The sequence below is a fragment of the Molossus molossus genome, unplaced genomic scaffold (assembly GCF_014108415.1).
Source record: "Molossus molossus isolate mMolMol1 unplaced genomic scaffold, mMolMol1.p scaffold_m16_p_21, whole genome shotgun sequence".
In the NCBI taxonomy this organism is placed as follows: Eukaryota; Metazoa; Chordata; class Mammalia; order Chiroptera; family Molossidae; genus Molossus; species Molossus molossus.
Window position 1 is genome coordinate 7,647,208 of NW_023425357.1, and position 12,234 is coordinate 7,659,441.

Below are 12,234 nucleotides of genomic sequence, written 5' to 3' on the forward strand. Positions count from 1 at the left end.
GGGCCTTGGCCAGCATCTCCTGCGAGTACTCAGACATCCAGGAGGAAAGCAGCATCTACCCCCAGTAGATACAGCCTGGCCCTTGCAGGCCCCCCAGGGCCAGCTGCCCAGCTCCTACTCCTCCTGCTAGGGAGGCTGGGCCCAGCACTTCTACGAAGTGTAGGGGAGAGTATGGCACAGACCGCCTGGGCCCCTGACGGCAGAGCCAGGAGTGAGTGAGTGTGTGTGTGTGTGTGTGTGTGTCTGTGAGGGGCAATTCTGGAGCGGGGCTGGAGCCAGGGCTGTGGGCTGCTGCTGACCCCAGGGTGAAGGCGTATCTTCCTGAAAAAGAAGAGACTGGGACCTGAATTTGTGGGTCTCGGAGGGAGGGAGGTATTGTGTCCCTAGATTCCTGGGTCTAGGATGCTCCAAACACAAGCCGGTTGAAGTGGGACCCTGAGGAAGCTGGGCTGGGGTCCTGGGGGATGAGGGGGTGGGGTTCCAAACTGCTGGGTCCTGGGGACGAGGGGCTGGGGGCTTGGACTTGTGAGTCCTAGGGGAGGAGGGGGTGAGGTTTCAGATCTCTGGTTTTTGAGGGAGAAGAGGCCTGGAGCCTGGACTCTTGGGCCCTGGGAGGGGAGGGGGCTGGGGGCTTGGTCTCCCTTGTCCTAGGGACTCCCGCATGGGAGCGAGGCGCTGCGGGCTGCTTTCTCATCCTTTGAATGAATTAGAGCTTGAGGCCCATGCAAAACCAGCCTCTGGGTGCCTGTCTAGGATTTTTTTTTTTAATACATTTTTTTCTGTATTGATTTTAGAGAGAGAAAGAAACACCGATGAGAGAGAACATCGATTGGCCGCCTTCTGCATGGCCCCCACTGGGGATTTGGCCCACAACCTGGACATGTGCCCTGACCGGAATCGCACCAGCGACCTTTTGGTGCCTGGGTCGCTGCTCAGCCACTGAGCCACAACGGCCGGGCCCTGTCTAGGATTTTTAAAGCTCAGCGGTCACCCTCCCTAATCGCTGTCAAGGGCAGAGGCTGAGCACAGACTGCCTAGCGGAGCAGGTGCCAGATTTGGGAGCTTCGGATCCCAGCGAACCCGCAAATATCTAGGAGGCGGCTCTTGGGGTGCATTCAGCGCCGGTTCTGCAAGCCGGCTGGTGCGGAGCAGGGGGCGCCAGAGAGCCGGGACCCCGCCCTCCGGGGCGGAGCCTCCCGGCCCGGGCTCCTCCCCCTCCCGCCCTCCTCCCACTTCCCAGCTCCGGCTCTGCCACCAGCTCCCGCCTCGGATCCCCCTCCCTGAGCCCCCTCCCAGGAGCGGAGCCCACCCGAGGGGCCCTCTCCCGTCCTCCAGCCAGCCGCCCGGCCAGAACAGCAGCCCCGGGGGGCAGTCCCCCAACAGCCTGCCTCCCTCCAGCCCTTCTAGAACCCCCAAACATGAATCTCTTCCGATTCCTGGGAGACCTCTCCCACCTCCTAGCCATCATTTTGCTACTGCTCAAAATCTGGAAGTCCCGCTCGTGTGCTGGTGAGACGCCCACGGGAGCCGGGAAGGGGGGCAGTGCGGGGGACATTCAGGGCTCGGGGACGGGTTTGGAGGCACTAGGGGACGGTCCCTCCCCCTACCGCTTGCTGGGGATACCCCCCCTGCCAGGTTCGGGGTCACCGGGGGGTCAGCTCCCTTCACCAGACCGGGGGTGCATACACTTCGGTGGGGGTGGCTCCAGGCACCCAGTTCAGCCACCCCCAGCCCCACTGTGGGCGGCCCCCGGTTCTGGGGCTTGAACAGGGAGCCGTGGCAGGCAGGGAGGTGGCTTGGAGTTGGTGACGTGGACTGTGGCGGCCAGGAGAGAGCGGGAGGGAGGCGACCGGTTCTGGGGCGCTTAGATTAAGTGGGGCTCTCCCCGAGGCCCCACCTGGAGTCTGGACTTGGGTGGACCCGGAGGGGGCCGGAGGTGGCCGTGAGGCCTAGCCCGGGACAGAGCCTCGGGCTGGAGTAGCTCTGGGGCCGGGCTGCCCCCTGGCTGTGGGCCGTGGGAAAGGGCCCTGCTCAGGCAGGGCGGGCAGGGGAGGCCTCCAGACAACTGCACTCCAGAGCTGCCTGCGGGCTCATCCCAGGCGCTGGGCCTTGGTTTATCCCCCTGCAGCCCACCCCCAGCCTCCCCCGACTCTTTCTGCACACAGGGATTTCAGGGAAGAGCCAGGTCCTGTTTGCTGTGGTGTTCACTGCCCGCTACCTGGACCTTTTCACCAACTACATCTCACTGTACAACACGTGCATGAAGGTAAAGCCCTACCCCACCGCTGGGCTCTCCTCAGGGGGGCGTGTGGGTCCCAGGCTTCTGGGTGTGAGGGTGGAGGGGCCGGGGTTCCAGACTCCGGGACTGAGCCTGTTGAGGGCGCAGGGCCGGTGCTGAGAGCTGAAGGGCCCTCATTATCCCTCTTGACAGGTGGTCTACATCGCCTGCTCCTTCACCACAGTCTGGATGATTTACAGCAAGTTCAAAGCCACTTATGATGGGAATCACGACACGTTCCGGGTGGAGTTTCTCGTTGTTCCCACGGCCATCCTGGCGTTCCTGGTCAACCACGACTTCACCCCTCTAGAGGTAGGCTGCCTGGAAGGGTCCCTGTAGTGGGGGATGGGCTTTGGCAGAACAGCTAATGACAGTGCACCCTCTGAACAGCTTTGTTCCGCAAAGATTTGCTCAGATTTCCTTATTTTAGGGCATAAGTTCAGGGCCTGGGCTCTGGAATCAGATGATATTAATGCAACAGTAGCGGCGCTCACTGTGGGCCAGGTGCTGCTCTGAGTATTTCATGTACTTGAACCCATTGCTTTCACGGCGGCCTCATTTTACAGATGAGGAAACAGGCTTAGGGAGTCTAAATGACTCGTCCAAGGTCAGCAGCCCGGTGAGCAGCTCAGGAATTGGGAACAGGGGCTCTGGAGCCAGGCTACTCGGATTGGATTCCCAGATCTGCGACTTTCCATCAGTGTGACCTTGGGCATGTGACTTGACCTCTCTGTGTCTCACTTTCCTTATTTATAAAGTTGAGATCAGGTCACGTGAGGATTTACTGAGATTATACAGCATCGCCTCGGGTGAAATGTAGACTCTAGAACCAGAGGGCAGGGCTTTGAAGCCCACTTAGCGGCTGTGGGAAGTCAGTTGCTCTGTGCGTCAGTTTACTTGTCTGTAAAATGGGGATAACCAATTCCTACTTCAGAGTTCTAAGGAGGGTTTGATATTGGTAAAGCAGTGTCTGGTACTCGGTAGAAAGTTCTGTGTTAATGTTTCTCCAGTGACTAAAGTGTTTAGTCATGCTGATACTTTTACCCCTAAACATTAGCTGTCATGTTTTTGTTTTTTTTAATCCTCACCTGAGGACATTTTTTGATATTTTGTTCAGATAGAGTGGGAGGGAGGGAGGGAGGGAGAGAGAGAGAGAGAGAGAGAGAAACATCGATGTGAAAGGGACACATCGAGTGGCTGCCACCCACACGACCCAACCAGGGCCGGGGACAAACTGCAACCGAGGTACATGCCCTTAGCAGGAACCGAACCTGGGTCTCTCTGGACCGCAGGCCGACGCTCTAACCGCTGAGCCAAACCGGCCAAGGCAGCTGTCATGGTTTTTATTCTGTGGCATTTGGTGGCACCTGTGCAAACCTGGGGGCACTTTGAGAGGGCCTACGCCGCCAAGTCTGCGCGGTCCTGCGTCCCGAGGCCCGGCAGGGAGCCCATTCAGAGCAGCCTGTCCTCCCCTAGGCTCACTCTGCCGTGTAGGAAGCTGGGCTGATGTTTCCCACAGAAGCCACAGTGAAGGAGTTTTCCTGCAAGATCTTGCTTTACAATTCTGGCCACAGATTCAAAATATACTTCTAAAAGCACCCTGCAGGCCAGACAAATCTGACAGAGGGTGATTTTGGCCCACAGGTCCCAGAAATGTCCAAAGGAGGCAGCACCATGTTGTGGTGGGAACGCCAGGTTTAGCTGTAGGCCCTGGACTTTGCGAACATATTGTCACCATCTTGCCCGGAACACGCACCCAAGCTGGGCCCATTTTGCAGAGTGGGAGACTGAGGCTGGGGGAGGCAGTGGGGCTTGCTCTAGGTAGAAGAGACCAGAATAGAACCCAGGTCTTTTGACTCCAGTTTTTTTGGTTCCCTCATTCAGAGAGGGGAGTTCACTTGTGCAAGGTATTGGCACTGACTGTGTGTCGGGCTCCATGCTGGCCATTCTAAATATGCCATCATCCGGTCTGACCCCTCAGCCACCTGGGGGAGCAGACACCCTCATCCCCATCTTTGGAGAACTAAGGTGAGGCTCACAGGATTTAAAAGCAAGTATACCTTCTTTCAAAGGCCACGTGGCCCTGGCCGGTTTGGCTCAGCAGTTAGAGCATTGGACCAAGGACTGAAGGGTCACGGGTTTGATTCCCAGTCAAGGGCATGTACCTGGGTTGCAGGTTTAATCCCCAACTGGGGCTGTGCGGGAGGCAACCAATCGAAGTGTCTCTCTTACATCGATGTTTCTCTCTCTCTTCCTCCTCCTCCCTTTCTTCCACGCTATCTAAAAAACAATGGAAAAATATCCTCGGTCAGGATTAACAACAACAGCAAAAAAAAACATGTTATTAGTTGGTGTGCACTCAAAAAATTATTTTCTAATTATATTCTTTAAAAATTCAGACGTCATGAACAGATAAAAATAAACATGATGGAGCCCTGGCCGGTTTGGCTCAGCGGTTAGAGCATGGGCCTGCGGTCCAGAGAGACCCGGGTTCGGTTCCCGGTAAGGTCATGTACTTTGGTTGCAGTTTGTCCCCGGCCCTGGTTGGGTCGTGTGGGTGGCAGCCACTCGATGTGTCCCCTTCACGTCGATGTTTCTCTCTCTCTCTCTTCCTCTCTCTCCCTCCTGCTCTGTCTGAATAAAAAATGGAAACATGTCCTCGGGTGAGGATAAATAAAAATAATAAACGCGATGGAAACGTGGCCTCCGATCTCCCCTGTGTTATGATTCTGGCCCCGAGGGTGACTCCAGGGTTAACAGCTGGGTGTGCAGCAGTGTAATTGGTAACTTTCCCGAGAGCCCCCACTAGGCTGGCTTGCAGAGAGCCTTGCTGGAGGATTCCGCGTGATTATGGGAGCAAATCCTGGAGTCCAGCTGCCTGGAGTCTGCCCACAATTTAGTTATGTGCCCTTGGGTCTTAGTCTCCTCATCTGTATAATGGGGATAACAACAGGACTTACGCCCAGCCGGTGTGGCTCAGTGGTTGAGTGTCGATCCACGCACCAAGAGGTCGCCAGTTCAATTCCCGGTCAGGGTACATGCCCAGGTTGTGGGCCAGATCCCCAGTGGGGGGCGTGCAGGAGGCGGCCAATCCATGTTCTCTCTCATTGATGTTTTTGTCTCTCTCCCTTCTTCTCTCTAACATTAATAAAGAAAAAAATAAAATAAAAGATAATAGGACTTACCTCACAGGGTGAAGGCAGTAGCCAGTTCGTAGCTGTCGGTGTGGGGAGCAGGGCCTCGTGGTGAAGGCTGTATGAGCAGGCGTTGTTAGACTACGTCCTGACTTCCCCACTTCCCTCCCACAAACCCAACCGCTGAGGAACAGCCGTACCTGCCACCTGGCCTTGTTCTCTGAGGGGAGCTTTCGGTGTGTCTGAGGATCATGAGTTACCCCAGGTGGGACTTTCAGGTTGCTGAGGACTGAAACGGGGCTGACAGATGTCTGCAGTCTCTTCTTCCCCCTCCCGTGGTGCCCTGTCCTGCTCACGAGTGATGACTGTCCCTAAATGGTAGCCTATGAAAAGCACATGGGAGCTGACTCCCATTCATTCATTCAGGCATCAAATATGTGCCAGGCATTGTGCCAGGGGTGGGGTCATGGGGTGAGCAAGATGAAAGATATGAGCCTCATGACATGTTCTGGTGAGGGCTGCCAGGAAAGAGATGACAGGGTGATGTGACAGTCCTGGGGGGGAGGATGGTCAGGGAAGGACTCTCTCAGGAGGTGGGTGACTGACGAGCTGAGCCTGGAAGGAGGCAGAGGAGGCAGAAAGTGAAAGTCTGGGGAAAGAGCTGAGGGAATAGCAAGTGCAAAGGCCCTGGGGTGGGAAGGAGCCTGGCATGTTGGAGGGCCAGATAGAAGGCCTGGCTGCAGCCCAGAGATTGAGGTAAGGGAGTAGGAGATGAGGTTGGATTGGGGAGGGCCTCGAAGACCAAGCTTAGATTTGGATTTTATTCTGATTGCAATAAGAAGTAGCTACTGGTTTTAAGCCAGGGAGCGATACGGTCTGATTTCTATCTCTAAAGATTGTGCATAGACTGTCACCTCTACAAGGGCAGGAAAATCATCTCCATTTTAGAGACTAGCGGAGGCTCAGAGAATCTGGGTCCCTTGCCCAAGGTGTGATAGAGGGGAAGTCTCCGAGCCAATTCCAACTTGGTCCGCCTTTGGGAGGCATAATTGCCGAGTAATCATGAGCACCGACTCCGCACCCTTGGTTTGAGTCCCAGCTCTGCCACTTACTAGCTGCATGGTCTTGGGCAAGTCTCTCCCCCTCTCTGGGCCTGTTTCCTCCTCTGTAGAATGGGGATGCTAATAATAGCAGTCTCTCGGGTCGCATTGAGGATTAAATGAGAAGACATGGCAAGGGCAGAGCGCTGCCTGGCACACAGGAAGTGCTGGTAGGCATTGCTGTCCTGTTCTCTCTCCAACATCACTGTGCCTGTCACCGCCATCTGCCTTCTCTCCCGCCCTGCCCCTCCCACCTCGTCCTGCCCTCTGCCCCTGCTCTGCCACCTCCCTGCAGATCCTCTGGACCTTCTCCATCTACCTGGAGTCGGTGGCCATCCTGCCGCAGCTGTTCATGGTGAGCAAGACGGGTGAGGCGGAGACCATCACCAGCCACTACCTGTTCGCGCTGGGCGTCTACCGCACGCTCTATCTCTTCAACTGGATCTGGCGCTATTACTTCGAGGGCTTCTTTGACCTCATCGCCATCGTGGCCGGCCTGGTCCAGACGGTCCTCTACTGCGATTTCTTCTACCTCTACATCACCAAAGGTAGCCAGCGTGGGGGCCAGCTGGCGGGGTCCTGCTGTCTCCCCAGCTCCTGCCCCTCCTCGCCCCAGCCCTGCATCACTCAGAGTGGGGACGGCTCCCGCTCCAGGGTCCCAGGGTCCCAGGGTCCCAGGGTTCCAGGGTCCCAGGGTCCCAGGGCCCCAGCCCTGGCCTTCCTAAGTTCCATAGAGTTGCTCTGCTCGGCCCCCACGTGTCGGAGGGAAGACAGCCAGGCAGCAGGGCCCAGCTTCCCACACGGCTGCTTCCTCCTTGGATCCCGTGGAACCCGGGCATCCCTCTCCCAGCCCTCGAGCATGTTCGGGAAGAGGAGACAGGACAGAGAGGGGTTAGGGTGGCCTCTGACTTTTCTTCTCTTGCAATTGGTCCTAAGCCTTCCTCCTGCCCCGAGGTTCCAGAGCTGTAGATCCCACACCATAAAAATCTGGAATTCCCATGTCCCCAGCCCCAGCAGTGCTCAGAGAAGGGAGGGCCTCGTCTCTGTTCACTGGTCTCTGTCTTCACCCTCAGGGACTCAGACCCATTAACGTGGATTGATTGATTGATTGATTGATTGATTGATTCACTCATTCATTCATTCAACCGAGAAATGTACTGTGCACTTTTTGTGTCTCTGACCAGGGCTGGGCTCTGGGGATTCAACAGTAGGAAAAAAGGTGGACGAGGTCCTCCGCTCCCCTTAGGATTCTAGTTGGAGGAGATGATGAGTGAACAAGTAGAGAGAAATGATGGCAAGGAGTGTGAGGCCACGACAGAGAGAACAGGGATGGGAGCAGCTGTGAGGGTGAGGGGCCGCCTTCCATGGGAGGGGGTGTCAGGGGAGGCCTCTCAGAGATGATTAAAGCAGAAACCTGAGCCCTGGCCGGTCTGGCTCAGCGGTTGAAGCGTCGGCCTGCGGACCAGAGAGTCCTGGGTTCAGTTCCCGCTAGGGGCACGTACCCCAAAACTAAAAAACATAAATAAAAAAATAAAGCAGAGACCTCAGAAGTCAGGCATCAGTTGGTGTGAAGGAAAGAGGGGCAGGAGGGCAGGGGCCTGGAGGTGGGCCTGAGCTCTTGGGATTAAGGCTGGGAGGGCAAGAGAGGCTGCTCTCGCCTGACCAGCCCCGCCAGACCCTCTGACCCCAGCTCCCTCTGGAGACCCACGGCCTCAGCCAAAGTCCTTCATGGTGGGAGAGGAGTAGTCACTAGAAGAAAGGGGGGCTCCTCTAGCCTCAGTGCTCAGCGCCTTGAACAAGACAAGGGTCCCCTCCCCTTACCCCTCAGTAATTCAGGCCGATTTCCCCAGTGTATAAGCCAGGGTCCTGGGGCCAGCCCGCCTCGCATCTCTGTCCAGCCCAGCGTGCCGCGCGGTGTGGGAGGCCATCCCCTCCGAGGGGGCCCACGGTGACGCCTGCCCCTTTCTCCCCCCACAGTCCTGAAGGGGAAGAAGCTGAGTTTGCCAGCGTAGCCCTGGCCCTTGGCCGTCGCTCTCCTGGGCAGCGGAGAGAGGCAGAGGAAGGCGACGAACGGCGAAGAGCCTTCCTGTCCAGTGGTGACTTTTTTAAGAACCAACTTTTCCCCGCTCCCCATCTTCCTCCTGCCGGGTTTCAGGGGGTGGTGGAGGACCCAGGGCTTGGGGAGCTCAGGACCTGGGCTGTTTGTAGTTTTTTGCCTTTTAGAGAAGAAAAAAAATAATCTTTCCACGATTTAGTTTTTGATTCTGATGACTCCTTTCTCTTCTACTCTCTGGCCCTGATTTTTATAAACTGTTTCAAGTATCCTACAATGGGGGGGTGCGGGGTGGGAGATCTTTTTTTTCTCCCAAGCCCCTTAGCTCCCCTCCAGATCCTGCCCCTGGCCCCACTGTTTGCCAAACACTAAATCTGTCTACAGCTGCCTCCCCGCCCTCCCACCCTGGCCGTGAACGTAGCCCTTGCCCCCCAAACTTCTGGGCTAGGGAAAGGGAGGAGGGGAGGAAAGGTCTCCCCTATTTTTTTCATAATAATTTTTCCCAGAGTTTGGGGTTTTTTAGTCCTGTCCTCGTTTTGGGGGCATTTAGGGGGCCGGCTCCAGGGTCACCGTGACTCTGCCATCATGTTTTTGTACAGAAGTGATGGTTCTTTGTTCTCTTGAAATAAACCGAGGAAAATGATGCCTCTCTTTCGCTACTCCTTGCCCTCTCTCTGGCGTTTGTGGGGTCCCAGCCCGTCTGTTTCCCACTGACCGTCCGCAGGCGACAGGCCTGGGAGGAGCAGGAAGAAAAGGAACTGGGTTTCCCAAGACTGAGCTGTGCCTTGACTCCTCACGGTCCCACTGGGGAAGATGCTCTGGAGAACAAAGCCTCGAAGATTCTTCCCATCTTGGCCAGAACGTCCCTGACTGTTCTCCCAAAGCTCTGGAGGGCACCAGCAGGCAGCCCCTGTCCCACCCTCATCTGCCGTTTTATTGAGCTATTCTGTTTTCTTAAAAAGAGAGAGAGATCGGTCGTCAGTCTTTAAAAACCAGAGTTTCACGTTAAAATCTGAGTTTCTGGCTCCTCTCGGGAACGATCCGTCAGCCTGACAATGCCGGGTCCTTGTTTCCAGCTGGAGCTGACGGGGTGGATGTGAGCCTGCCGCCACCTGCCGCCACCTTCCGCCACGGTCCCCAGGACTTGGCTGAGGGGTCACTGCCATTCATTAGCGGCTGACACCTCATTTTCTGTTTTTGTTCGTGGAGTTAAAAAGAAAGTGAGAGATTTTCCATGTCTCCCTCCGGACTGGCTCCACACCTGGCCTGTTTCCTTCGTTTGCATTACCTGCCTGGCCCTTGGAAGCTTTGGGGGCCCTTGGAAGCGTTGAGGGTTTTGTCAGACTCCCTAGTGGCCGCCGAGACCTTCCTTAGGGGCCCCCAGGTCTTCTGTAGGATGGCTCTGGAAACTTCGGGAGGCAAGTAGCTGGCAGGCAGGTAGCTGGCGTTTCCTGAGCATTTTTCTAGTGCCAGGCAATGTGGTTACACGGAGGAGCCCGCTGGGCCCTCTGCACCCCTGCAGGGGGACACTGCAGAGGAGGCAACCGAGGCTTGGAGGGCGAGGGGCAGAGGCGGCTCGTGCCCAGGCTCCCTGCCGCTGCAGCCTGGGTGTTTAGCTGCTGCTGTGGAGTTTTCCACGATGTTTCTCTTGATTTTTTTGTTAATCCTCACCCAAGGATATTTTTCCCCCACTGATTTTTAGAGAGAGTGGGAGGGAGGGAGGAGGAGAGAGAGTGAGTGACAGAGAGAATCATCGATGTGAGAGAGACACATCCATTGGTTGCCTCCTGCATGTGCCCCCAGGGCTGGGGATCGAACCTGCAACCCAGGCACATGCTCTTGACCGGGAATTGAACTCGTGACCCTTTGGTTTGAGGGCTGACGCTCTATCCACTGAGCCACACTGGCCGGGCTGTTTTAAGCCAAGGGACCTCCTGTTTAGAGGAAAGTTGCCCAGGAGCCTGGTACGGAGAACGCAGGAACTGCTGCTCGGGTGGATTTGGGGCCGGGAGGTGGCACCTCTGAATGCCATCACTCTCAATCTGGTCCCAGTCTCTAGTTTTCCAGTGAACACAGCTTGGGCCCAGAGAAACTAGGTGATAAGTCCCAGCTTTTTCAGCTAGCGACAGAGCGAGGACTAGAACTCAGGTCCCCACACTCCCCACGTCACAGTGCTGCCCTCCACTCCACTGCCATTTCTCCTGATGCCCACGGGGACTGCCTCCTACTTATTCTGAACTGAACCGTGCCCAGAACTGAGCACGGGGCTTGCCACACAGGAAACCTCACAAAGGGACTGTGGAACCCACATTTGACCCCACAACTTGCATCCCTCTGTCGTCTGTAAAGAAGCGTTCTGCAGGTCATCACGACCCTTGTGTGGGTGTGTTTTGCTCGACCTGCATACCATTAAAAATTTACATAAAAGGATGTGCAATTGTTCTAGAAAAGCCAGCTGGCGCTAGAGCTGCACTGTGTCAGCCGCATGCGACCGTTTGCACTTGAAAGGTGGCGGGTCCAAACTGAGATGCGAGATTTGCAAAGTCGAAAACCGGGTATGAGAGAATGTAAGGTATCTAATATTTTATACTGATGACATGTTGAAATTATAATATTTTGGAAATCATGGGTTAAATAAAATGTATGAAAGTTAATTTCACTTGTTTTGTTCTACTTTTCTTAAGGTGGCTACTAGACCATTTAAAATGCCAGGCCCTGTGCCTCAAATTAGATTCAGGCCTATGGCCTGCTCTAGGTACCCCAGGGCCATGGTGCCCAGTGATGGGTGCTGAACCGGCCCTGCCCCCACTATGAACTTCATGGGTGCTTCACCCCTGGGGTTACCCGCTGGGCCCTACAGACAGGAGCATTGTGTGGCCTGTGCATGAGCCCTCAATGAACTCGAGGGTTCTAGAATAAAACCCCTCCTCTTCCCAACAGTCTCCCAAATATTTGAAGATAAGGATCTCCCTGACCTCAGTCACTGACTCACCACCCCTGTTCTTTTATGAGTCCTCACTGAGCTTGGTTTTGAGTTGGGCTCCTTGTCACTAGAGAGTGAAACAGCGTGGGCTTTGGTGTCAGCAACAGGGCTGGACCCACTGTTGGCCCTGCTTCTTGGCGCCTTCTCTGAACTTGAACTCCCGGAACTGCGCAGTGGGGTACCTGCCTCTCTCCCATGGCTAACGGGCCCCAAAGACCCGCCTCTCTCCTGTCACCACCTCTCCTGTGCCTCTCAAGGTGGTACCCAGATGGAGGGTCTTGGAGGTGGTACAGACCCACTCTCGAGACCCCTGGGATGACCTTGGATTTCTCCCCACCCCTAGCCACTCCAGGAACTGGAGAGGGACAGACATGAGAAGGACAGAGGGCACCTGGCCGGTGTGACTCAGTGGGTGAGCATTGACCCATGCACCAAGAGGTCGCGGGTTTGGTTCCGGGTCAGGGCACATGCCCAGGTTGTGGGCCTGATCCCCAGAAGGGGGCATGCAGGAGGCGGCCAATCGATGTTCTTCTCATCCATGTTTCAATCTTTCCCTCTCCCTTCCTCTCTCTCTAAAATCAATAAAGAACAAACATGAAAAAACTAAAAAACAAAAGGACAGAGGGCTGTTTTCAGAAACCCTTCTGGAGGGAGGGTGAGCTCTTTACTGGGGCAGAGGAGGTGGT

General features: G+C 55.8%; 1 protein-coding gene across 1 annotated transcript; it reads left to right on the forward strand.

Moving 5' to 3' along the window:
- Positions 1 to 1,226: 1,226 nt before the first annotated feature.
- On the forward strand, positions 1,227 to 10,232 carry KDELR1 (KDEL endoplasmic reticulum protein retention receptor 1). The gene is made up of 5 exons (XM_036275505.1): positions 1,227 to 1,509; positions 2,166 to 2,266; positions 2,432 to 2,590; positions 6,808 to 7,060; positions 8,490 to 10,232. Exons 1-5 carry the CDS (start codon positions 1,419 to 1,421, stop codon positions 8,522 to 8,524), a joined length of 639 nt encoding a protein of 212 aa, XP_036131398.1. The 5' UTR covers positions 1,227 to 1,418; the 3' UTR covers positions 8,525 to 10,232.
- The last annotated feature ends 2,002 nt before the right edge of the window (positions 10,233 to 12,234 follow it).